This window comes from Spinacia oleracea, chromosome 5, assembly GCF_020520425.1.
Source record: "Spinacia oleracea cultivar Varoflay chromosome 5, BTI_SOV_V1, whole genome shotgun sequence".
Lineage (NCBI taxonomy): Eukaryota > Viridiplantae > Streptophyta > Magnoliopsida > Caryophyllales > Amaranthaceae > Spinacia > Spinacia oleracea.
The window spans coordinates 34,972,752-34,999,884 of NC_079491.1; the positions used below are offsets into that span (position 1 = coordinate 34,972,752).

The window sequence follows — 27,133 nt, forward strand, 5'->3', positions numbered from 1 at the left end:
TATTTGTAAAAGTCATATTGATATACGAGTAATCCTTCATCCGAAAATAAACCGGACACATCTTCAGCTTGTCCCGCTAATATACCGAGAAAGGTAAGGATACGAAAGGAAAAACAGAGGATCAGAAGAAGGTAAATGTAGTTATTCATAGATTTTAAGAGCAGTTGTATGTAGAGTATTAGCTATACATTATTAGTAATTATGTGTTGATGTATTTGCAAAGTCGTATGCACAAAAGTACGTCGACAATATAGTCATACAGACTAGACATAGGAAACATAGAAAACTGTAGGAAAATTGCCAGTTTGATCAATATCAGCAAGAGCCTCGGCTCCAATAGTATTGTCACGATAAAGACATTGATTCCAGAGTTTTGCAGACTTGTTTCTATTGCTTCCCATTCAACACCAGTTCTACCAGCTTCAAGGGGCGTTTGGTGCACAATGGGAAAAGGAAGGGAATGAAAGGAGAATGGAAAGATAAATCCTTTGATTTACTAGGTTGTTTGGTAAAGAAATTAAAAAAATATATGTCAGTGTATAACCACCATAACCCCCAACATGCAGATGGTGCAGGGGCGTGTTAGGATGCTCGGATTCGGGTACGGGTGTCGGACTCGGGTAAGGGGTCTGAGTTTTGGACATGAGAAATTAAAAAATCAAGGACTCGGGGACTCGTTTTAAAAGGGTCCGAAACTTGTATATGGACTCGGGGACACGGCAATGCAAAAACAAAATAAAGATTTTTTAATTTTTATTTGCGGATTTTTTTTAAAAAAACTAGTTGTTAGTTTTTTTTTTGTTTTTGGTACGAAGTACTGGTTAGTCAAACTCTTTCCCAAATTTCAGTAAATAAAATTAAAGACCCCATCAGATAAAGATGCATACTTTATTATTCAGTTTTAAATAAAGTTAAAAAAATCAGAAAAGGAGGCAGAATAAATGACCAGATAAAGATACCATACTTTATTGCTCATTTTTTAAATAAAGTAAAAACAAAAAAAAGAGGCAGAATTAAATAGACTACTTTATCTTCCACCTATCCAACCCCACGTAAAAACAAAAAAAAACAGAACCAAGAAAACAAAAGGTCGAAGACAGTTTCAAAGAAAAAAAAGGCCGACGATAAGAAGAAGACAACCTCCTTCGCTGGAGAAGAAATCCGACAACTACGTGGTTCCAATCTACTCTTTTTTTGTGGCCGAACAAAAGCCCTAAGGTTTCGGCGCTTGATTTGCTGGATTTGAGATTCAATTTTAGATCTAGGGTTAGTGAAAGCGAGTCCACTTTCTCTCTGGCGGGTCCGATCCGGATTCCGTGTCCGCACCCGGGTCGCGTCGTGTCGACACCGGTACGGAGGGGTGGTGAGCCGAGTCCGAGCATCATAGGGGGCGTGTACATAGAGGAAGGTGCACCTGCACTAAAACGTAAAAAAGGAAAATAAAGGAAAAAACGTAAAAGATCGTCATAACCTAAAGCAAAAGAACAGGGGCGGAGCCAAGGGGGCTGGGGTAGGCCATGGCCCTCCCTATGGCTATGAATAATAACTAAATGTTGCAGTTATAATCACAAGCTACAAGTAGCTGAGATGATAAATGTAAATTCATAGGACATTTTGACAGCTCATCACGGGTTCAAGTCCCAAACATGCATATATATATTAGTTGCCTATTATTACTTTTTGTTTTTACTTTCATATTCTTCTTTTATTTATTGGTTGTTATGTTTTTTTTTTCTAAAAAAATTATTCCAATTCTTTGCTTTGACAACTTGATTTTTATGACCAACATTAACAAATTATTTTAAAGGTAAAAAAAGGATTAAAGGGTATATTTTGAGCACAAGATATTTTTTTTTAATTCTCGAAGGGATATGAAAATATTATGTATAACATACATCATAGTATATTTGCCCCCCCCCCCCTCCCCCCAAAAATAAAAATTTCTGGCTCCGCTGAAAAGAACATAATACACCAAACGAAAAGAACGCTAAACAGAACCTAAAAATAACACTGATATTAAAAACCTAAGAAAATGTACAAAGAAGAAAAGAATATTTTCTATGTCCTAATAAACTATAAAAAGAACAACTACTTTAAAAAATAACATGATCGATGCAACAGTAAAACAAAAATAAATAAATCAAGTACCGGTAATATTAAAAAAAATCGGATTTTTCATGAAATGCCCCCGAGGTTTGCCTTAATGCACCAAATACCCCTAAACTTTCCAGAATGCACCAAATACCCCCCGAGGTTTTAAAAAATAACACAAAATACCCTTAATGAGCATTTTCCGTCCATTCCGTTAAGTCTCCGTTAGCGTGAATTTACTTTTTTGCCCTTTCTCAACCATTTTCTCTACTAATCCTAATATTAACACTTAATTATATCAATTAAAACTAAAAAAATTTAATTAACTATTATTTTTTTTAAAAATCAAAACTTTGGGCTTTCTTTCACTTATACTACTCTCTTCTTTCACGCCATCAATCATCAATTCATCATCATTATCATCTTCTTTTTCTTCTCTTCCGCCACCATTAATTGCTTCGTTGTAGGCTAAGATGATGATTTGGAAGCCAACATTGCTCCCCCCTTTCTGCCTGGAACGAAGCCCACCTCTCGATCTCCTTCCTTGGTGCACCACCGGGACACAATCCACCCATAGCCACCGGGATTGTTGGGCGGTGGTGGCTATGGGTGGACTGCATACGTACGACGAAAAACATGGCTGAGAGGAGAGAGGGTAGTGGCGGTGGAGCTTGGCTGGGAGCCTGGGAGGAGAGAGAAAAGAACACCCAGCTACCACCGTCCATGTTCCTTCTTCCCTCTGCCATGGAAATCGCCGCCCAGCTACCAAAACAACGCCATTGCCCTTCCTTGTCTCTCCTCTTTCTCCCAAAACCCAGAAAAAATTCACCCAGAAAAAGACCCAAAAATCCAAAAAACACACAAAATTATCAACAATCACACAAAATCGATAAAGCAAGCACGAATTTTGTCAAAGAAACAAACAGATCGTATACATTTCCGTCAATTAGCGACGAAAACTTCCAAATTCGAGAAATTAACGCTTAATATCTGGGAAGTCGGCAGGTGTTTGAACAACAAAATAGAAAGGTACACCTCCATTAATGGGTCCAATTTTCCATATGAACTTATGTAGGTTTTGGGTGTTGGATTAATTATATACTTCTCCACTAATCATTCATTTTTGGAGGGGAGTAGAAGTTGAGTTTCTTGGCGAATTGCGGGTGTTGGAATTGTGAAGGTGGCGAATAGAAGGGAAGAAGAAGGGTTAATTGATTTTATTTTTTTGGGGATAATTGATTTATTTTGGGGTTAATTGATTTTTTTTTTGGGGGGTTAATTGCTTTAATTAAGGGTTAAAATTTAATGTTAACGGAGACATAACGGAATGGACGGGAAATGCTCATTAAGGGTATTTTGTGTTATTTTTTCAAACCTCGGGGGTATTTGGTGCATTCTGGAAAGTTTAGGGGTATTTGGTGCATTAAGTCAAACCTCAGGGGCATTTCATGAAAAATCCGTAAAAAAATAGAAAAGGTAAAAAGAACAAAAATAATTATAAAAAAAACAAACGCAAAGATTTTATAAACAAATGCTAAAAGAACATAATTGGATAAATGAAAAGAACATTTTCAAAAATAAGAAAATAACATTAATATTGAAAACAAAGAAAAAGGTACAACTAAGAAAAGAACATATTCTTTCTCCTAATAAACTATAAAAAGAACAACTATATCTTAAAACAAACATTATTTGAAAAATACAACTGAAAAAAGAAGAGGTTAAACTAATGTTATACGGAGTAAAAAACAAAATAAAGGGAAGAAAAAAAAACACTTGAAAAAAACATCATTTTCTTTTTTCTTATCAATCAAAAGAACAAAATGAAAGCGACGAAAAGACAACAAAAACATAATAAAAGGAAAAAAATCGCAAAACAGAAGTTTTTCTATAAAGAAATGAAATATGGCAATTAATTTCTCTCTCCTCAATATCTTTTATTAAAAAACAAAAATTACAGAAGTTATTTTATAAAAACATGGAACGTGGTAGTTAATTTCTCTCTCTTGAATGTCTTTTGTAAAAAAAAAAGTACCGATTATAATATTAAAAATTAAAAACACGATTAAAAAAAGTTAAAAAGAACAAAAATAATTAAAAAATAATAACGTTTATATAAACTAAACAGAAAAGAACATAAACAAATTGGAAAAGAACACTAATCTTGTAAAAAACAACGATAATAAAAGGAAAAAAGAACAAAACACTTAAAAAGAACATCATTTTCTTTTTCCTTATCAATCAAAAGAACAAAGAGAAAGGGACGAGAAGAACAACAAAAATAGAATAAAAGGAAAAATGTAAATTTTTTTATAAAGAAATTCAAACGTGGAAGTTATTTTCTCTCTCCTCAATGTGTTTTATATAAATAGCTAATTGAATGCAACATACAGTTTACACTCAACCTACATGCAATTGAACTTGAACCACCAATAATAAAAAACATACTAAAGGATATAAAAGAACAATGATAGGAAATAAAAAGAACAAATTACAAGTTGAATAGAACAAGATGAACTAAATGAAAAAAAGAACATAGCAAGTTGAATAGAACAAGATGAACTAAATGAAAAAATAATAAAAAGAACATACTAAAGGATATAAAAGAACAATGACGAACAAAAAGAACAAAGTAGGGAAATAAAAAGAACAAATTAAAATCTGAAATAGAACAGTTCACCTGATCAGTAGACTGAGTTTCCTCTCTCAACTTATCAACATGTCTTTCTCTTCTCATGTTCCAACCTTTCAGTTTATTGCGTTTCTTCGCAACAATTCCTTTTGGCCTAGCATTCCTCTCATTAGTCTTTTCAGTCTCTTTCTTATTCTTTTTTATTCTCTTTGGTAGATTTTTAATCAAAGTTGGAATGAGGTTTTCAACAATCGGTTCCATAACTTTCTGCAAAACCGGGTCTATTGAAGGCTCAACCGAATCAAGTAGAGTTTCATTGCGCACAAATTGTTTGATGAATCACCGGCCCTTTAAACTCCACTAATGTACTCCTTTACTTTAGTTGACATATCCAGCACACCCGAATCAATAATCTTCCTTGCAGCCGGACAGTGTTGAGCTTCATTTATAACTTTAATGCAACTCCTTATGGTTTGCATCCTCCACACCGATGCAGAAACAACACTTACTTCATTATCTCTATCTTCTCCTTCCTCAACAATTGTGTTCATGGCCTCTTTGGTCCATCTCTTCATAATGTATCGATTAGAAAGCTTTTCAACATTATGGACAATAAAAACTCTAAGGATATGAGAACAAAGAATGCTTATTTCTCCAAATGATTTGCAAGTACAATCAACAACGACCATCTCTAGCTCATTGAATCTGACATTGTGTCTAATCAAGTCCTTCGTTGGATGCCCAACAATATACTCAGAAACTGGAAACTCATAGGAAATCCGTTGACTCCTCAAACCCACAACTTTGATGAATCGTTGCTCAAATATCAAACATATTGCAATCGTGTACACATCCCGTGCATGCAACATAACATGTTATCCGCACATGCATAATACTTATTACCAGTAAAAGAATTATAATCACCCGTGTTCTCCTTACTTCTCCACTCATCAATTACATCCAGAAAACACTTGTGAAAATCACATAAACCGTTAGTTTTATGCAACCTCCTAGAAATAGAATGATTTGTGGTCTCACTCCTTTGAGAAGACAAAACACCCCTAGAAACCAATATTTGTTATATGCAGGAAACCATTTCTCCTTCAAATTATATAACCTTATTATCCATGCATGTTTAGCGTAATTATAATCAGCCAAAAGACTAAAAAAGAACAAATGAAAGGAATAAAATAACAATAAGTAAAACAAGAAGAACACCCCAAGTGAAATAAAGAACAAATAAAAAGAACGAAAAAGAACATGGACATAAACATAAAATACAAATGAAACATATACAAGTAATCAAAGAAAAGAACATTAGAATATCAGATATAAAGAACAAGTTTTAGCCAGTTATACAAAGAACAACTGATACCAGTGAAAGAACATGAGAAGAGATGGAAAGAACAAAGAAACACAGTACAAGAAGTATGGAGTATATTAATCAATAAAAGAACACTAGAATATCAGTTAAAAAAAGGGTTTCATCTAGTTATAAAAGGAACCATTCACATCAATGAAAGAACATGAGATAGAATGTTAAGCACAAAGGAAATCTCAACAAGAACAAAGGTGTCTATTAAACAAAAAATATTATAGAGTATTACTGTAGGGTTTTTTTTTTTGATTATTTGATACTTGAATTCCATTTTCTCTTGTAGTGGTATTTTTCGTATTTCGTATAATTTGCGCATTGAATTTTGTATGTAAGTTATAGAGCTTGATGAATCTTGTTTAAGACTCATCAAAGTCTCTAACTTGTCCAATTTATCAAGTGTGTGATCAATTAGGTTTGACTTGATCTTTTTAATCCCACCCCAAAAAGGGAGCCAAATCCTAGGTTCACACAAATGACATAATTGGATTTGAACATAGAAAATCAAAGCTCAAAATATAAGAAAGTGCACAAAATACCCCTACGACTTTCAAATATTGAACTTCGACGGAGTCGCCACCAAACATTTTAAAGGTCTGGCTTGAAAGGACCAAAGCTGACTCTTTTTGGACAATGCATTGAATCTTGAAACCGAATGTGTTAGATTCGGGTACGAGAACGAACCGTTTATTTTGGTAGGCTTTAGAAATACATTCAAACACAAGACAAGGATTGTTTTGCGAAATCCTAATCATAGCAGTAGGTTGGTTAAATCATGCATTTAGAACATTGAAATTGCTACTTGTACGTGATCACTTTGCTTTAAAGTTAGTTCAAGGAACCTAAGGCCGGTTTGTCCAAAAATTATCTTTGTTAAGCGTGATTTAACCTTTTGTATATTGTTGTATTTAACATGTTAGGTGATGAAGAAATAAACACGTAAAACATCATCACAAATAGAAGAGGAATTATTGAAATGTGTACAAAACCACATCTCCTTGAAAAGACGAGTAAAGGGTGCGCTATTGAAATTGCGATATTGAAAGTGCGGTATTGATAGTGCGGTATTGAAAGCGCGATATTGAAAGTGTGGTATTGAAATGACGATATTGAAAGTGAGATATTGAAATGATGACATTGAAATTGTACTATTGTATTTGAAATCCGAACGCCAAGCAAATTCTTAATAATAAGTGTGCCCGACACGGGTTCAATTCTCTAGAAATCTTAACTTAAGATGAGTTGCTCATCTTGAAGCATCATTGATTTTGAATATAGAATTTGAAATGAAACTTGAATTTGATTATAGAACTTGAATATAGAGTTAGTGTATAAGAGTTAGTGCTTTTATTGGGATATTTGATAGCTAGCTCTTAACAAAATCGGTGATGAGGCAGTTGAAGAGAGAGACTAAGAGTGAAAAAATAAGAGATTGATGCTCCAACTTTGAGCACGATTTCCAGATGGGCCTTGCCATAATTTCAATGGGCCACATTTCGGGCCACAGTCGTGATTTCATATTGGGCCACATTTCGGGCTACCTCTAATAGCCTACCTCCACTGTCCACAGTTCCGCACCTGTGATTTTTTATTTATCCAAACTCAATTGATCTCCCACCCCTCTTTGGGTAAACCCTCGAAATTCTAGGGTTTTCTCTCACCCAACAAAGTCACTCAAAAACCGCCATTGTCGCAAATTTCCAGCACCAACAAGAAGGAAATTTGCTCGTTATTCTCGAGGAGAGAGAAAGAGGGGCAACAATGGGAGGAAAGTGTCCGCACAGAAAGGTGAGTAAGAGAAGATACTCGCACAAAACTCATCGGCGTTCCAAATTCGAAGTTAAAGGCGACGATATCGTCTATGATGATCTCCGGAAAACCGATGAAGATCGAAAACCATTGCCGCTTGATGAAGATTTACCTGGAATGGGTCAGTATTACTGCCTTCATTGTGACCGTTACTTCTCCAATGTTGCTGTTAGGGATTTGCACTTCAAGTCAAAGCGCCATAAGAAGCGGTCTGTATTCCTCACTTTCTTAGTTTTTATGTTGATTTTTTGTTTCTCAGTATTTGTTTTGTTGCTTTATTTTATGATTTTTTTGGAAAATAGATTGTGGGTAGTTTGTTTTTCTGCGAAAAGGGGTTGATTTTTTGATATGTTTTTATGAAATTGTGCATTAGTTATTGTTGGGATGATAATTTAGAGTTGTGAAATTGTGGGTGTTAGAAACTAAGCTTTTATTTGTTGTGAATCTTTTGAACATGACTACTGTGAAGTTGATTGGCATTTTAGAATGTAAGAGAAATAGGGGAGTCTTACTTAAAAGCTTACATGACGGCTTAAGAAGTTAAGATTAAACAGTTGGCAGAACTTGGGGTGAGCGCCTCGAATTGGGTGTGAAAAGAAAGAGCTTCTAAGTTGGCAGAGCTGCAGCCTTTTTCATGCCCCGCTTGCTTCCCCTTATGTTTGCAGAACTTGGGGTGAGCGCCTCGAATTGGGTGTGAAAAGAAAGAGCTTCTAAGTTGGGTTTATTTGAGTCGAAAGTTAAGTCAAATATTTTAGTTTACTGCTTAGTTATGATGTTTCGGTGTTAGGGACATATTAGTACATGGTGAGACTGATTAGGCAGTTGGGGTGTAACTGTTGGACCGATTTGGAATAGGTGTTTTGATGTCCTACTTGGTTTTTTCTGGAACTTGGAGCAAGCCTATCAATATCAATGTTTGGAGCCCTTGAGAGAATATATTTTATGTCCAATGTATGATTTTCGAGAAAATCTTGTTTAGTAAGATCTGCTTCTCACTGACTCGACGTAGGATTATAGTATTTTAATCTTTGTCCTGATGGATCTCAGTTTTAGCTTACTGAGAGTTTGTAATGACTCTTGTGTTGGCTAAAATTTAGCATAAGAGGGGATTCTTTTTGAGAATGCTATAAGTTTGCCTAATGGAAGAATATTGCATTTCCATCGAGTTTGGGCAGTGGTGATTGGTGAAGCTGGTGAGTAGGAGGGATTATGATGAGCCTGATTATGCAGTTCGGGTGCATCTGTTGAGCAGAGCTGCAGGCATTTTGATGCCCCTTTTATATTCAGTACTTGAGTGTGCATATATAATCTTGGGTTTCGAAAAGGAATGGGGTACTAATTTAGTTTTACTTGAAGGTGAATGTGCAGTTGTGTGTTTTAGTTTGCTGCTGGGTGATGAACAATTGGTGCAAGGAAAGGATTAGCAGATGATGGGACTGATTAGGCAGTTGGGGTGTAACTGTTGCACTGAGCTGGATTAGCATTTTAATGTCCTACCTACTTCTCACTTTCTTAAACTTGGAATTAGCGTAGTGTTTTGCAGCTAATTTCTTTCGCGAGAGTATCTTTTAGTGTTTTCAAGGAAGTACTGCTGACTAGGGCTGCACTTATCACTGATCCGGTGTACGTTTTAAGAATTTCAATCTTTGTCTTGATGGATGCCAGTTTTGGCTCATTACAAGTTTTTAAAGAGTCTTGAGTTGTCTTAACTTCAAAATAAAGTATAAACAGAAATTTGTTTAAGAATAGACTAATATGCCCAACAGAAGAGGGGGATTGTGAGGCGATGTTGTAATTGATCAAAGTATTTACTGTTCATGATAAATATGCTAAGAAATACAAGATATAAATTCTAATTTCTTGTCTAGATGGAAAACAAGACAACAGAATAGTCTTCCAGCAATACTAATTTGAGTTGATCAGTTAGTTGCTTTAAGCTAGTCTCTTTTTTAATGTTTGTTATCTGAAATCCTTCGATAATTATGCTTGATGCCTGTGTAAAACTTCGATGCTCTTTATTGTGACAAGTGAAGCATGATATTTTTCATAAGCGTAATCATGTGTTTTGGAGTGTCGTTTGTTGAGGAAACTTAAGACATTGTTTTTGCTGGAAATGTGCGCCATTGGAAATTTGGAAACCAATTATCAGAACTGCTAAAATGAGGTTTGACCAATCAAAATTAGTATCCTTTCATCAAGTGATGTAGTTAACCATTGTCGTCAGTGGCCATTGTGGTCATTCAAATCATTTAGTATAGGTCAAAGTAGTTGAAAACTATAATTTGACGAATACCATTGGAGAAAATATAATAGAGCCTGTTTTTTGTAAAACTATTTTGATTGAATGAGGAGAGTTCTAGAGGTGTATTGGTGCTAATCATAGAATTTACAATATGTTTGGTTACATAAATTGAGAGTAATTTATCAGTTAGAGTTGGATTCTATACAGAATATATATTGATAAGATTATTTTTCCCAAGGTGATAACAGTTATTGTTTTTGTGTTTTTATTTTCTGGTGCAAATGAGCCAATAGGGAAATAAGTTACAAATTGGGGTGGGGGTTCGAACTCGAACTAGGCCACAACCTCATTGGTCGATAAACATTTTTCGTTGATTGCATAGGATTTGATAGAAACAATTAAAGACTGTATGTGATTGTGTTTGAGACTTGGTGGAAGATCTTCATAGACAGAACTTTCCCCTTGTAGGAATTTTGTTCCATTTTGGTATTCCTGATCCATTTCCTTCTCATGCGGCTGGTGACTCGTGAGTATTGTGGAGTGATGGCTTATGATTATTTTTCATTCCATGGTCAATTTGGTGAAACTTTATTGTGTGAAGTGGGAACTTCTGTAAGAAAAATGCCAGACTTGGAAATATATTAGTTCTTGTTGTCTATTATCTTTATGATACACAGCATTTGCCCCTGTCCCCGAATGTAACAGAAGTGTGGGGATTGGGTGCGAGAAGATCCTTCTATTGATTGCAAATCCCTCAACGATGAAGAGAAAATATAAAACTTCAAGGATTTTAACCCACTAGAGGGAGATGGGAGAAATTGAATTTTCATTTGTGTAATATTCGTGAAGATCTAGCCTATTTAGTTTATACAGTGAGAAATCAAGAGTAAACATTTCCATTATGGGGGGCTTATTGAGGAATGTAAATGATAATAGCATTGGGATATCAGAGTTGGAGAAATCTGAGTTTAAGTTGACTGTAGAGCTGCCTAATCAAGTGAGATTAGGTTGAGTCTTTCCACCACCTAAGGCTCTAGTTCAATTGTGTCCTAGATTTTCCTCCAGGTTTCTTCTGACAGGAGTTTGTGATATGAGCAGCTGAAGGCTGTTATACTTAAGAGGGAAAGATGAATTTCTGAGTAGTTTCTAGTTGCGTACTAGAGGTTTGGAGTTCCAATTTCTTTGGAAACTAAATTGAGATTCTTATTTAGGTTTTGAGTTGATTGGTATGGTAGAATAAAGTAATTTTCTTTGTTTAACGGATGGAATATTAAGAAGTAGCAATCTAACCTAAAGGTTTGTGGGCAATCATCTAAACAATGGTCTTTCTTGGGAAACATCATTGACAACGTGGCAAATCTTACAGAACTTCTCAAGGCAATATTGATCAGTCACGTGATTGTATGATCAGTCATTAGATATGCAGCATGAATGGATGATCTACCATTATATATGTAGCATGATGGGGATTGGGGGCGCGTAGAGTCTTAAAGCTTTTTGGAGGACAATAGATTGACATTGTGTCACAATACTACCAATTTTTTTTTTTTTCCCCGGATGATAGTAAAGCCAAAATTTTCTTGGCTTATCCGTCCCATTAGATAATTTTGTGACACAAATTTTGTAGCTTTTCTGTAGATTTTTAGAGGACAATAGAAATTCATGTGTAACATGGATACCTTTTCATTTATTTTTCGATGTTCTAATTTCCTGAACGCAACAGAAGTTGTTGATATTTACTTGATATTATTTTTGTTTGAGCAGTTTGAAGATTATGTTAGGACCTGCACCGCACAACCAACTTGATGCTGAACTAGCTGCTGGCATGGGCATGCCTGATAATGGTCCAAAGTTGATGTCCATGTGAATTTTGCAATGTTCTTTTTCCCTTGAATGATACTTTAGTATATATTTTTGTTGAAATATGTAGCAAGATCAGAGAATCATTAGAAAAAGTTGTTTTAGTAAGAATACTTCCAGGCTTTATTAAAAACTTCTTGTTGGGTCCTTTAGTCTGTGCAATCTACTGTATATTGTGTTCAAAAGCTCCTTTTGCAGGCTTCAGTGGTCCATTTTTTGGGGAGAAAGGAGGCAGCAGGATTATCACCATTTGAAAGTTTAGCTTTCACTCTTGCTGAACTATCTATATCACCATTTGAAAGTTTAGAAAATCTATATCCATTCCCTTGGAATGGTAATTCACATAAAATTATATCTTTTCTTTATAAATTTCCATTACCAATTGGGGAGTGGTATCAGGTGGAAATGCAAATTTTGTGAGAAAAACACCAAGTTTGAGTGACGATTTCATTATCACGGGCGTCATGATGTTTTTTTTCTTGTCAAATAACTTTGATTTATTCTCGTTCCCATCATTTATTACTGACTATCAAACGGGCCGTATATGAATTTCAATTCCTAATATAGGAGGTTAAGCTATTAATTAGCCTTTATGGTTTAGATAACCCAAGGGATTAGTGGGAAATGTTTGTTAACGAGGTAAAAGAATTGTGCTGTTTGCTCCAGGTTTATTCAGCTCAAGTTCATATTTGACAATGAGACATTAGGTTCGACTCTCGTATCATACTTTTGAATGGGTTATGTTAATAATGTCTTTCATAAAGGTATGCATATTTTTATTTTATTTTGAGATTCACAAGGTTTGCATATGATTCTTGAACTTGTATCCATAAATCAGCCGCAGTTCTATACAAAAATGGGATACTGTTAGTAAACCCTAATATATTTATCAGAATTTAAGCCTGTTGTCAACCTAAACAAAAATAAAATAAAAGAATATTTGCGTGCATTAGTATTTATTTACCAAAATAAAACGAAAAAGCTACCCACAAACTTCATGGGTGTGGGGACGCAAAAGGAATGAATGTGGTTCTGGTTGAGGCTTGGGGATTTAACAAAATGTAACAGATTTAACGTGAGAGGTACCTGACGCCTCTTCTTCTTCTGATCAAGAAGATATACACAAATAGGTGATTATTAATCATTAATTATTAATTATGAAGTATTAATTAAGAATTATTAATTATTTATTATGAATATTTTATTATTATAATTAGTATTTTATTATTATTATGTATTTCTTCTATTTATTTACATTACATAATTGGATTTTTGACACCATTCACATAAGCGCTTTTGGCTTACTTTTCTGATTTATATATAAGAAAAAACATAGTTGTGTGGGATCTTATTAGATTCGTTTCAATAAATACTTTTTATATATCAAATTTTTTTAATTTTTTCTTCCATAATGGAAGATATTAATGTTTGAAATCATTCATTGGCAAACGTGCCTAAATAATTGTGTCATTTAAAAAAGAATAGAGGATGTACTACGTATTTATTAATAATATTAAAATTATTATTATTATTATTATTATTATGTATTATGTATTATTTTTAATATTTATTAAGATGTACTTGTATTATTTGTTATTGTTATTATTATTATTATTATTATTATTATTATTATTATTATTATTATTATTATTATTATTATTATTATTGTGATTATTATTATTATTATTAATAAGTTTGTATAAGTTCAGTTAAGTTAAGGTCAAATAAGTTGAATAGAGCGCACTCCAAATATAATGTCATTGAAATGAATAAACATACACCAAGATTAATGGGCCTATTGTCCCTTAATTTTGTGGTGATAATCGATGAATGACCCACCCTAAAAAAGAAAAATAGATAAGAATTAAAAGTACGATACAATTTCTTGTATACACTCTGGCAAATTTACGTTGATGATACATCATTTATTAATAATTTATCCATTTAATTCAAATATAACTATTTAAAGATACACGCGAATGTATGATAGAGATTTAGTATGGGCAAACGCACAATCACCCATTAAATCAATGGACAATGAATAGAGGAAAACATGGTTGATTTTACTGACATTCACTATCATCCTCATAATTCAAGGGGGTCATTTGGGACCACTCACACCCTAATAAAGCATTAACATATGCATGCTTTAACGAGCAGAATAATTTCACTGTCATTTTCTCCATTTAAATCTCTCCTTTTATATATTATAATTTTTTTTTTAAAATAAAAATCCTTCTCCTTTTCATGTATATTTTCTGCTATTAAGCTACACGGTATACTCCCTCTGTATTTATTTAAGGGATACACTTGCCTTTTCCGGTCGTATTTATTTAAGAGACACACTTGCTATTTTTGGTCACTTATCAACCCCACCATCTAATTAAATAATATATCTACACCCCACCCCCACTCCCTAAAATGACATGGTCCCCACTTATTTTTCTTATTAAAATATCTACTCAACCCCACTTGTTTTATGACTTTATTTCATTCAATTCTTTTTCTTAATACCCGTACCCGACCAAGTGTATCTCTTAAATAAATAAGGAGGGAGTACAAATTATAAACGGACAAAGAGGGACTCAAACTTACGGCATATCGTACACAAGTATTTAGTCTTAACTCTTAACTATTACTCCTACCTTATTGACTTTTTTTATTGTTTTTTAACCCAAATAACACTATTATTTTTAATTACTTTTCAAGTTAGTAATATGTCATTTCTTAGTGTTCACTTTCTACTTTTTCAAGTGTGAGATTTATGAACGTGCAACCACCACAATGAAACCAAAACTAAATTATTCTGCTCCCCCGTTTACATCACTCTACATCTTCCCCGCATGCTCTGTCACCTTAATTATTTCCATGCCCATAATAAATCCCTCATTAATTCTTCTACTTGTATAATGGAACTCTAGCAATTGGATTAACTTGTGTGATGGGAATCTAGAAGGTATTAAAAACTTTTATAATTTACTTTATACTATGTAACCCTGACTCGTACCTAATTATTCAATTAAAATACACGAATACGCTTCTAACATATATTCAATATTACGTGGTTTAGTGGTGATTGAGGCTGAACTTGGTAGGGAGGACCCGTGTTCGATCCCCGCAATAACAATTGGGAGAGGAATGAAACCTATCCACTCAAAACTAGCCCCAAATTCGAATTAGCCTTAAGGATAAATCGGGTGGTACACAAAAAAAAATATTACGTGCCCAAAATTTGACTTTGACATAATTTGACCGAAACTGATTTCGATTTTATCTACCTTTAGTCCCCTCTCTGCCTCTTCCCATCCTCTCAAAGAAAATTGAATATTTCTTTTCTGCTTACACATAATTATGTCAATTCAATAGCCAATTACTCCTCGAAATCGGTGTTCGTTTTGTACCAGAACATTGTATTAGGAATTCTAATGTATATACAATTTCTAGTGTTATGTAAAGTTTTCTATTATTAATAGGTTTATGTTTTAGGAGTTTTTGTGGTGTTAGGGTTGTGTAATAATGTATTATGTATACATTAATATGAATATACGAACGGCTAAACCATTTTCTTGAACGTAGGAGATTGATGCTCTTGAACGTAGTGGTATGTGGACCGTGGAAGATCTTTCTCCAGGTAAAAAGGCTATCGGCAGTGGTGGTGTATAAAATTAAATAAATCGACAAGTCTAAAGTTGAGCGGCTTAAAGGTCGCTTAGTTGTCTACGGCAATAGGCAGGTTGAAGATGTTGATTATAATGAGACTTTTGCGCCTGTGGCAAAAATGGGAACGGTTCGTTTATTTCTGGTCGTCGCGGTGACTACGAATTGGGAGTTACAACAGATGGATGTTCACAATGCATTTCTACATGGAGATTTAGAGGAAGAGGTATATATGCACTTTCCACCAGGATATAGTACTCCTACTCCTGGTAAAGTATGCAGGTTGCGTAAGTCACTATATGGCTTAAAACAGGCTCCGATACAGTGGTTTGCAAAGTTATCAAGTGCTTTGAGGGCATTTGGTTTTAAATCGTCATACGCAGACTACTCCTTGTTTAGTTATGTCCAAGAAGGTGCTTCTTTGCATGTGCTTGTTTATGTTGACGATCTGGTTAATGCAGGCTCATCTAATGATTTGATTGTGCGTTTTAAAGCTTATTTGAGCATGTGTTTTTATATGAAAGATCTTCGTGTGTTAAAATATTTTTTGGGCATTGAAGTTGCTCGTAGTCCTAAAGGTAATTTTTTATGTCAACGTAAGTACTTTCTGGATATTTTGGGTTGTAAACCCATTGATACACCTATGGAGCAAAATCATCGTCTTGCTCATGCGTCTGGTGATCCTTTTGAGCATCTGGACCCAGTATCGTCGGTTAGTTGGGCGTCTGGTGTATCTATCAGTTACTCGTCCCGAGTTAAATTATTATGTACATGTTCTTGCTCAATTTCTGAGTTGTCCGCAAGTCTCGCATTGGAATGCCGCCCTTCGTGTCCTACGATACCTGAAGGGTAGTCCGGGGCAAGGAATTTCGTTACGTCCTATGTCAGACATGAGTTTGATGGCATTTTGTGATAGTGATTGGGCGGCTTGTCTATTGACTTGACGTTCGTTGACAGGTTATTTGGTATCTTTGGGGCGTTCTCCTGTGTCATGAAAAACAAAGAAACAACCTACTGTGTCTCGTTCGTCTGCTGAAGCATAATATCGTTCTATGGCCATAGCCACTCGTGAGTTGAAATGGTTGAAGTCGTTATTGTCCTCCCTTGGTGTCATGCATTCCAAGCCTATGAGATTATTCTGTGATAGTGAGTCAGCCCTACATATTTCTAAGAATCCAGTGTTTCATGATCATACTAAACGTACATATTAAGGTCGACTGTCATTTTGTCCGAGATGAAATTTTGAAGGGTAATTGTCTACATCTTATATTCCTACAGGTAATCAGTTAGCGGACATTTTAATCAAAGCGCTTGTAAGGCAATATTTTGGGTTTATTATGCGCAAATTGGACATTCATGTCTACATGCTCCAACTTGAGGGGGAGTATTAGGAATTATAATGTATATACAATTCCTAGTGTTAGGTAAAGTTTCCTATTATTAATAGGTTTATGTTTTAGGAGTTTATGTGGTGTTAGGGTTGTGTAACAGTGTATTATATATACATGAATATGAATATACGAAAGGCTAAGCCGTTTTCTCCTAGTCTTCTCTGAGTTTAACACATTGTGTCTAGGTCGGCGAGAAGTGGTATTTTAGAAGAGAATTTTCACCGTACACAGTGGCGGATGTACATTGTAAATTGGGTAGACATTTGTCTACCCAATTTTTTTACGGAAAAATTATTTTAATAGACTGGGTATTTAAAAAAAGAAAAAAAAAACACAAATTTGTTGAATGTAGTAGTCGAACCCATGACCAAAGGTGACAATCTTAACTAGATTTCCTCACTAATCAATCTAGCATCTTGCCTTTATGGTAGTTTGTTGCAGATTAAAAATATAAACCTCATGTTTAGATCGCCAAGTATTTAAAATTTCAATTTTTTTTTTCGGGTGGCACGTCATATTCTCAACTGATTTTTAATTTCTACTTCGTATATTTTTAAAGTTTTGTTGTTATTTGCTTATATAACACGGAGTACTGCGTATACATATTTATCTTGTATAATCTTTAAAATCTTAGAATTTATAAAATAACGGTGAACGGTGAAATTATAATTAATACTCCGCAAATCGTCATTTTCATTGTATCTTTTTTTAAAAAAATTGTAGTTTTTTTTTCCATTTAAAAGTGTCTACCCTGTTTCAAAATCCTGGATACGCCACTGACCGTACAACCATTCAAAACATTGTGTCCAAGTTGGAGCGAAGTGGTACCTTCTGAAAGAGGATATTCACTGTACAATCAGTTATGCCTTACAAGATAAAATCAAGACATGTATTGTTTGCTCACAAGGTAATGTACATATGCACCATACACAAGGTAACCAGGGTTGTACATATATAGAAAATGACCCCTTGTAGGAATGTGCGAATGTGCAAATGTGCAATAGCTAAGAAGTTGGATCTAAATGAGAACCTTTTGGATAAAAACGCTATATTTCATAATTATAATTTAATCTAAACCAGATAAGACATACACAATATGCTCTATTATATGACAGCAAAAATCAAGAATTCGAAACTGATGAGAAGGGATGGATATACTTGTTTTCCCTCTATCTATGTTTATACTAAATTTGGAAATCCTCCCTCCTTTAATGGCGATCAATTTTCTTTCCCTTGGTCCTCTGTTGCGCGAGTGGAAGAGGTTGATCCTGAACCTGAAGTCATCCCCCCGATGGGTTGAGCGTGTGAGAATCTTTGCAACTGTATCATTCGGGCATAACAGCCATCAGGATAGTTCTTTAATAGATGTGAATGCGATCCTTGTTCTGCTACTTTCCCTTCATCGATAACAGCAATGACATGAGCATTTCTAATGGTTGATAGCCTGTGGGCCACCACAATCGTAGTCTTTCCTGCGCAAGCACGGTCCAACGCTTCCTGAACAGACCTTTCAGACTCTGCATCAAGTGCACTGGTTGCTTCATCTAATAACATTATCTCTGCCTTCTTTACAAAAGCTCTAGCAAGTGCAATCCTCTGCTTTTGTCCCCCTGACATTTGAACTCCCCTTTCTCCTACTTGTGTCTTGTATCCCTCAGGCATGGATGATATGAACTTGTGAGCATTTGCTAGGGTTGCTGCTTCTATAATCTCTGTTTCAGTTGCCTTCTCGTTTCCATACTTAATGTTATCGTAAATGGTGGTAGCAAACAGACATGGTTCTTGAGGGACTAATGCTATGTGCTGTCTTAACGACTTGAGGTTGTACTTTCTGATGTCCTTACCATCAATCGTGACTCTACCAGACGATGGGTCATAGAATCGAAGGACAAGGGAAATGACAGAACTCTTACCACATCCACTGGGACCCACCAAGGCAAGGATCTTCCCTGCTCGTGCCCGCAAGTTGAGGTCTTGGAACACGGATATATCAGGACGTGTGGGATACGAGAAATCAATATGCTTCAGTTCTACCTCCCCACGAAGGCGTTCAGGAACTGGTGTAGTATCTTGTTCATCGGGTTCAATCTCAGTTTTTCGATCAAGAAGCTCAAACACTGACTTCATTGCACGGCCTCCCTTGATGAAATCAGGTGCCAAGGTTAAGGTCTCAGCAGCACCATTAGCAGATACCATAAGAACCATGAAAACCCGAATTGTCTTTGAGAAATCAGAGATTCCATGCTTCACAAGCCAACAAGCATACCAAAGACCAAGAGCGTATGAAGCATAAAGAGCAAACTGAGCTATTCCGTATCCACTACCTGCAATCTGCCCCTTCCAGAAGCAACGTCGTAAAGGAGTTTCAAGATTCCTACTGAAAAGCCCAACAATTTTTGATTCTGAGTTGAAGGCAGCTACAGTTCTCACATTTGACACCGCTTCTCCTGCCAACTGTGTAGCCTTTGCATGAGCAGCTTCCAGGTCTCCAGAGAAACCTTTCAGAAACATTTTCTGTTAACAAAAATACTAAATACCATTAGAAAAAATAAACAAATCAAATGAGCTGATAACAAGTTGCTGCTATATTTCATGGTTGCACAAACCTGCAGAACAGTAGCAGCAACAACAACTGGGAACACAGCTATAAGTACAAGAGCAAGACGCCACTGCAAAACAAACCCGGCAGTACAAGCAACAAGCATAAGAGCAGAGTTCTGCATTATAACAGAAATCCTATCTCCAATAGCCGATCGTACATTATTGGCATCAAGAGCAAGCCTAGCAGCAACTCGGGCACTCTCATTTTCTTCCTGGTCAAACCATGCCATCTCATTCTTTATTACAGCTGCCATCATTTTTTCTCTCACCCTTTTTGTTAGATTCTCACCAACCACATCCCAGAAGAAATGCTGCAGCGTGTTAAAAATGAGGGCAGCGGATGAAAGTCCAATGAGTAGATAGCAATATTTGGCGATTTCTCTGATCATGAAAGCATGGTCTGGGTTATAGTAGACACTAAGGACAGCACTGAGAACATAAGCAAAGAAGGCACTGAGTGAACCACATATAACGGAGCCAACAGAACCAACCAATGCATAAGGCCATTCAGGAGCATTCATTTTAGCAAGACGCCAAAAGGAATTGGCTTGCTCTTTGAATGCCAGCTTCTCAGCCCTATAACTTGCATGGGTGGCATCAAGAGAGAGACTAAAATCAGAAGTGGAGAAATCAGAGAGCCGTCGAGAATAAGGTGACCGCCCATACGAAGAGTTCCGTGCAATAATGGGCGAGCTTACTGAATTTCTCGCACTCGAAGGCCTGCAAGATAAAGTACAAGGTTATTCAAATTTGAACATTTTTGACAGTTGGAAAAACTCAAGCAGTCAAGCATATAAATGATTCAATTACGGCTTGTTAGTTATATTTACAAGTTTTCAGCTTTTCACAACAGAGAAAGTCTCCGGAAACCGGAATAAGCAGCTTTTAGTTTTTTGCTATCAGTTCTATAAAATTAATATGACTAACATTGGTATGACTAATTAGGTTGATCATTATCTGTTTTTAAATTTTCTAAAACCAAAGCTAAAGGCAGTGTTATTGAACAAGCCCCAGCTTCCCTACTCCCAGTTTTGTTTTAATGACAAGTATTTTGTAACTTGACCCCTAAGAATTAACATGCATGATTTCCTCAAAACAAAATACACTTACTTAATGTCAATAAATAGCAGGAACATCTAGTTTGACTAGGCTGAATGACCTAGAGAAGTGTAAAAAGACTGTACCTGGCACTACTCTTTCTGGCATTATGCATAGCTGTTTCATGAGCAGTTTCTTGCATGCGAATGAGCTTGGAATATACACTAGTTTCTCCTTTGCCCATAAGCTCATCGTGGGTTCCAATCTCAGATACACTTCCTTGCTGAAGTACAGCCACAAGATCAGCCTTGCGAATAGTGGAGAGACGGTGGGCAATAACAAGAGTTGTTCTGCCTATCATAAACCGGTCAAGGGCCTCTTGGACGAGCTTCTCTGATTCGGAGTCCAATGCACTAGTTGCTTCATCTAAAAGAAGTATTGCCGGGTTCTTAAGCATTGCCCTTGCAATAGCAATCCTTTGTTTTTGTCCTCCAGAGAGCTGCAACCCTCTTTCACCTACCTATTATTTTCACAATGTTTATCAGACTTTTTATTCATCAATTTTTTGTCGGTTTTTGGAATAACTTCACGTAAAGCCTAACGGTAAGAAAACACATGTACATTAAAATCAATGATATGGAAGCAGAATGCTGCTCTTCCTCATCAGAAGTTACTTCTGGTCCATGTTTTGTCATAGTATCAACTATCAAGGTAACTTCAAACTTCAGGCATACATAGAACTATAGATCTCTGTAGCACAAAATTTTATACATGCATTTCGCAGGAAAAATATTGCGTATTCAAACTGAACTTTACATTACATCGACGGACACGTGATTTTTTCACGAATTGCTAACAAAATAGCATTTTTGAAAATGTATTTAACACGATATAATAAGGAATCTTGCTTGATTCCCAACCCATATTAATTATTCTTTCATCTATTTGAGATGGGAGGATATCAACTATCTTAGTATATTCATTTAATGAGGCTTTGAAGAGGCTGTTTTCGGTCTTCGGAGACCCACATATTGAGGGAGTTTTCTAATCCAAAAAAGAAACTTTGTAATGAAAACACCATTTTTATATTGCACTAGCTTAAGTCTCTCTCTTTGACAATGCTACCCCAAAAAAAGGAAAAAAGAAATAAAGAAAGGCAAGGAAAAGAATATTACTAAATTAAATAATAAATCAAGACAGAGATAAGAAAACAAAGCAGTGAGTGGGAAATATAATAGTAACTGACAAATTGCTCTAGTCCAAATGGTCCTTGTTTCACAGGAGTATGGTATTAATTTCTGCACATGCATTGTTGACTGGGACATGTTACCCTTTCTTTTAATACATGACCAAACACCTTCTTGTGCATTGACTTTTTTGAAATATTAGGTTAAGTTTGTTGACCAATCATCCCATTTTGATATTTGAATTGCATAAGATAAAACTCACGTCTAATAATGCTACTCATAAAGATAATATGAGTAGTGTACCACTACTAGTATCACTCTTTTATCCGCTTAAGGTCTGTCAAACACTAAACGGTAGTTAATCTAACAGTTAAATATCTAACACTGGCAAGCGGGCGGAATGGTGGAAATACCCTTACTTATTACTCCAGTTACTATATCTTTCTCATCCCTTACGGCGGATAAAAAGGTAAATCTGTAAGAGTAGACTGTTAAGATATCGAGTTGCGTAGCTGTTTGTGTTTTTTCCTACTCAGAGTCTTTGTTGTAGCCAATACCCTAACCAAAACTTAGGAATATTGGACACAATTATTCAGACCAATAATAGATAGAATTTATAGCTAAGTCAGATCCTCGAATCCACAACCATATCTGGTCAATGTTCCTGAGTTTGAGATTTAACTCTTGAACTGTTAAGTGTTAAGCATGATATGTGCTTATACAGATGAGTTTGAATAATCTAACCTGAGTGTCAAAGGCATCAGGAAGCTTAATAATAAAGGAATGGGCATTGGCAACTCTAGCCGCTTCTTCAACCTCAAGCATGGTAGCATCTGGTCTGCCTAGAAGTATGTTTTCTTTGATGCTGGTAGCAAACAAAGCAGGCTCTTGGCTCACCAACCCTATTTGCTGCCTTAGCCATCGAAGCTTTAATGTTTTTATGTCGTGCCCATCTAGACAAACTTGTCCTGTACCAAAACATTTTCATCAAATTGTTTGCATAATTTCAAACTATCCAACAAAAACCATGCCTCATAATTACTAACAAATTAATAATAATATCTTACAGTTATACCTTGAGTGGGATCATAAAATCTCTCCATTAGAGAGACCACGGTACTTTTCCCAGATCCACTACTACCAACTAGAGCTATGGTTTTCCCAGCAGGTACACTTAGAGAGAAGTTGTTAAGAATTTTGACATCCAGCCTAGACGGATATGCGAATTCGACATTTTTTAGCTCGATTAACCCGGTAACTGATTCCAATTCAATCCCTGATTCCTTGATTCTGTCAATACTTGGTTTATGATCAATTACCATAAAAATCTTGGCAGCTGCCGCTTTTGCCTTGGCAAATGCACTCATACTTGGAGCTGATTGCCCCAAACCTCTGATATGATTAACCAAATTAGTACGGTATTGTACAATGTAAAATGAGACAGTTGATGAAATTAAAAAAATATATATGCAACTTACATTCCACCAATCATGACAGCAAACATAGTAGCAATGGCAAGTCCTCCATTTGTCAAGTGGTGCCTAACAAGATAACCTCCATACCAAAGAAGAAGAGCATAACAACAAAACACAACGAAATAGGTTCCTCCCAATCCCAAACCTTTTGCTAGTCCACTCTTGTACCCAAGCTTTTGGGCAGTTTTCAATGCGGCCGAGTACGCCTGAAGAGCTTTTGATTCGCCAACGAACGCGAAAACCACCCGAATTTGAACAAATGACTGCAAATGAGACACACCCACATCAACAAATTAACAAATTAACAAAACAACATGCTCAAAGGAACAAAATATAACAATACATTCGGAAATTCTACCTGTTCGACGATATTCCCGGCCTGAGACATAGCTCCTTGACTCTTGCTAGTGAGCTTAGCTAATGTAGTAGTATGAATCCCACCAATAACAGCAATTAGTGGAACAACAGCAAGGGTTACAAGAGCTAATTGCCACACAGCAGTGAATCCCACCACAAAACCAGTCACAAATGTTGCCAAATAATGAATGAAACTACCCAACTGCAAATTTCATCAAAACCCATTCAGATTTTTATTCAAAATTAAACAACAAATTTAACCCCAAAAATTAAATTCAAAATTATACCTTCTCACTGATGGCATCTTGAACAAGTGCAGCATCAGTGTTAATTGCAAAAACAATGTCAGAAGTTCTAACTTGAGTATCAAAGTACTGAATGTCCTGACTCAATGCTGCCTCCAAATACTTAATCCTCATCTTTGTTGTTTGTCTTTCTCCCGTCCACATCCAACACGCAATTTCTGTTCAATTTTAATTAATTAATTAATCAGCTAAATAAATCATCAAAATTCCCAGCTAAATAAATCATCAAAATTCACCTGCCCATGAAGATGCCCAAATTGCAGCTCCAACAACAAGAAAATAGTATGCATACTGCAAAAAAAAAATTAAAAAAAAAATTAGAGAATATTAATTAAAATGAAAATAAAGAGTAAGAGAAAGGGAATTAATTAATACCTTCAAAACTTCTTGCATCATTTTATCAGGGTTATTAGAGTAAGACCCAAAGGAGTTAACAAGATCAGCAAAGAATCGAAGGAAAAGAGGCAAAGCACATCCATGAACAAAAGCACCAAGAGAGCCAATCCCCATTAAAATACAATCTAAATTATCAGCAAATCTGAATAATTCTTTGAATGCAACTGCTGGAGGACCTTCCTTTGGCTTTTCCAATGATCCTTCTTTCTTCGCATTATTGTTACTGTTATTACTATTATCAGTATCCTCCATGTTCGCCATCGTCGACTTTGAAGTTTCAGTATTAGCTTCTCCAGTAAGCTCAAGACCATGCATTTCCGACCACCTCCATTGCTCAATTGTGTTTATTTCCTTTGATTCTTCTTGTGACATTATTTTCTTAACAACCCAATTTCTGCCTTCTTTTATAAGCCAAGAGGAAGAGGAGAAATTATAAGAAAAAAAAAAAAACAGGGGGAGAATTTTTAAGAAATTGATTAAAAAAAATTATTAAAAAAAGAACTCACACCCACTTCATCATTCTCTCTCCTCGAGATGGGTTTATAATTTTTTATGATTCGGGTTGGTTTATAATTAATGGGGTTGTGAAAAAACTACCACCATTGTTACTTTGTTAGGAAGATGGATTAAATTAGTAGTGGTAAGAAGGAGAAGAATTAACATGTGAAAATGAGGAAAGAGAAAGTGAGTGTTTTGATTTCATTTCATTGATTAGTTTGGGTTGCTTGTTTGTGTAGAAAAAAAAAAGGAGATGAAACAGAAAGTGACATATGAAAAAGCCAATGAAAATGGAAGGAGAGAGAAAGAGTGGGATGTTGTCTGTTTGGAGTTTTTGTAATTAATTTTAAAGTCTCCGACAAGTATTACTGTTGTGTGAAAACTAAGAGGATTAGATTTTGACCCATGTAGAGTAAGACTTTGTGGTAAGTCAGTGAGAAACTGAGAACTATCAAATGTGTGAATTTTGGAACCTTAAAAACTGATCAAACACTGTGGTCTGTAGGTAATTAAACACTTGGACGGATATATTTTTTGATCTTTTTGCTCCAACTTGCTTCCCTCATTTTATTATTATAAACTTTTTATTAAGATCGTCTTATGAGTTTATCAATTCATATTTTATGATCAAATAGCTATACTTTATAATTAAAAAGCTTCATTTTATGATCATAAACTCTAAAAGTCGAGTCCAACTAGGAGGTAAATGAATTATTGAGGCTCTGTTTTGCTGCTATTTTCATTCACCTTAAAAGTCTAGGTGCTAATCACTAAATTTAGCTTAAAAGAATAGAAGTGTTTGGTAGGAAGCTGAAATAAAAGCAATACTCCGTACTAGAAACATGCAACTTAAATTATCATTAAATCTCATATCAATTTCTTCAATCATAATCTCTTTCCTTCTTCCTCAAAGCCCATAAATCTAATTATGCTAATTTCTGAATTTTCAGCAAATAAAGGTGTTTTATGGCGATTTGGAGGTGAGCTTTAAGGTTTCTGACAATATTAAATGATTAAAACAAACGAATTTGAAGATCTAAAGAAAGGAATTGAAGGTAATTTTTTTTTGGTTTTGACTAGAATAAGCAACAGGGAAAGAAGGGAGGCAAAAGACATGAGATTACCAACTAAAAAAGAAGAAGAAGAGAGTATGAGAGAGAAATAAAAACGATGACCAAATGGTAACAAATCTTTAGCAACCTACATTCTACCAGTAAGCCAATAATATGTGTATTTAACGCGTTTTTAATTACTTATATTGATATACTGGACATAGTATTATTTTGGGCCATATTCCATCTTGGGCCCTAGGCGGTTGCACCCCTCGCCTACCCCTAGGGTCGGGCCTGAACATAATATGCAAAAGTCGAGTCCGATTAGGAGTTTGGTAGACTCCTTGGTTGGTAGACCTTCATGTGCGCATGCACACACGAATATGCATACGCGTATGGGCCAAGCGACCATGGTTATGCCTCGCCTGTGAGCATTGTTGTGTCTAGTGTAGGGGGGTTTTATGCGTGTATTTTTCATATTTCGTATTATTTATAATTTGGACTTTGTATGTAAATTTTAAGCGTTTGATGAATCCCATTTAAGACTCACCAAGGCTCAAACTTGGTTCGATTTATCAATAGTGTGACTACTCGTTTTTGACTTGATTTTTGCAATCTCACCCCGTAAAGGGGACCCAAACCCGACTTATACCAGAAATAAGAAAAATAACCCGACATCACCCGGCCGAAATCCAACACAATCGAACCCGACTTGCACCCGGATGATAAAGTGACCCGACACGAACCGATCCGTTCATGACCCGAGATCCGAAATGACCCGACCCGGACCAACCCGATGACCTGTTCATTGATGGGACTGAAGTGCGGAAGAAGGTATTTAAAAGAAAGGGCAGCTAAAATGTAGAGGATGTTTAAAGCGTAAAACCACCGATGGGAGACAAAAGAGGAATTTGTTGCTTAGTGAATAGTGTTTGTGTTATGGTGTTATTCAATTCTGCGATTAGGACAACAAAGCGTGGGCTAACCCAACTAGCAGCTTACGTTTGGTTTACAGCGCGTCAATTTTGGAACTCCACTTTACTACTGTAATCAATATTAAGTTATTAATATAGTGTGTAATAAATTAATAATGGAGGAACTTTCCAATTATTTTAAATTCTGTAGGTCTATCAAGGGAAATGATTAATCCAAGGAAGAATTTTACTT

General features: G+C 35.6%; 2 protein-coding genes across 2 annotated transcripts; one reads left to right on the plus strand and one right to left on the minus strand.

Moving 5' to 3' along the window:
* Positions 1 to 7,704: 7,704 nt before the first annotated feature.
* On the plus strand, positions 7,705 to 12,161 carry LOC110786946 (zinc finger protein bud20). Its single transcript, XM_021991529.2, has 2 exons — positions 7,705 to 8,116; positions 11,914 to 12,161. Exons 1-2 carry the CDS (start codon positions 7,860 to 7,862, stop codon positions 12,014 to 12,016), a joined length of 360 nt encoding a protein of 119 aa, XP_021847221.1. The 5' UTR covers positions 7,705 to 7,859; the 3' UTR covers positions 12,017 to 12,161.
* A 5,927-nt stretch (positions 12,162 to 18,088) lies between these two features.
* On the minus strand, positions 18,089 to 25,207 carry LOC110786945 (ABC transporter B family member 1). The gene is made up of 10 exons (XM_021991528.2): positions 24,396 to 25,207; positions 24,257 to 24,311; positions 24,003 to 24,178; positions 23,717 to 23,917; positions 23,362 to 23,621; positions 22,959 to 23,275; positions 22,628 to 22,851; positions 20,843 to 21,216; positions 19,664 to 20,378; positions 18,089 to 19,571 (listed from the first exon to the last, which is right to left on the minus strand). The coding sequence occupies exons 1-10, from the start codon at positions 24,786 to 24,788 to the stop codon at positions 18,276 to 18,278; spliced, it is 4,011 nt and encodes a 1,336-aa protein (XP_021847220.2). The 5' UTR covers positions 24,789 to 25,207; the 3' UTR covers positions 18,089 to 18,275.
* Between the last annotated feature and the right edge of the window lie 1,926 nt (positions 25,208 to 27,133).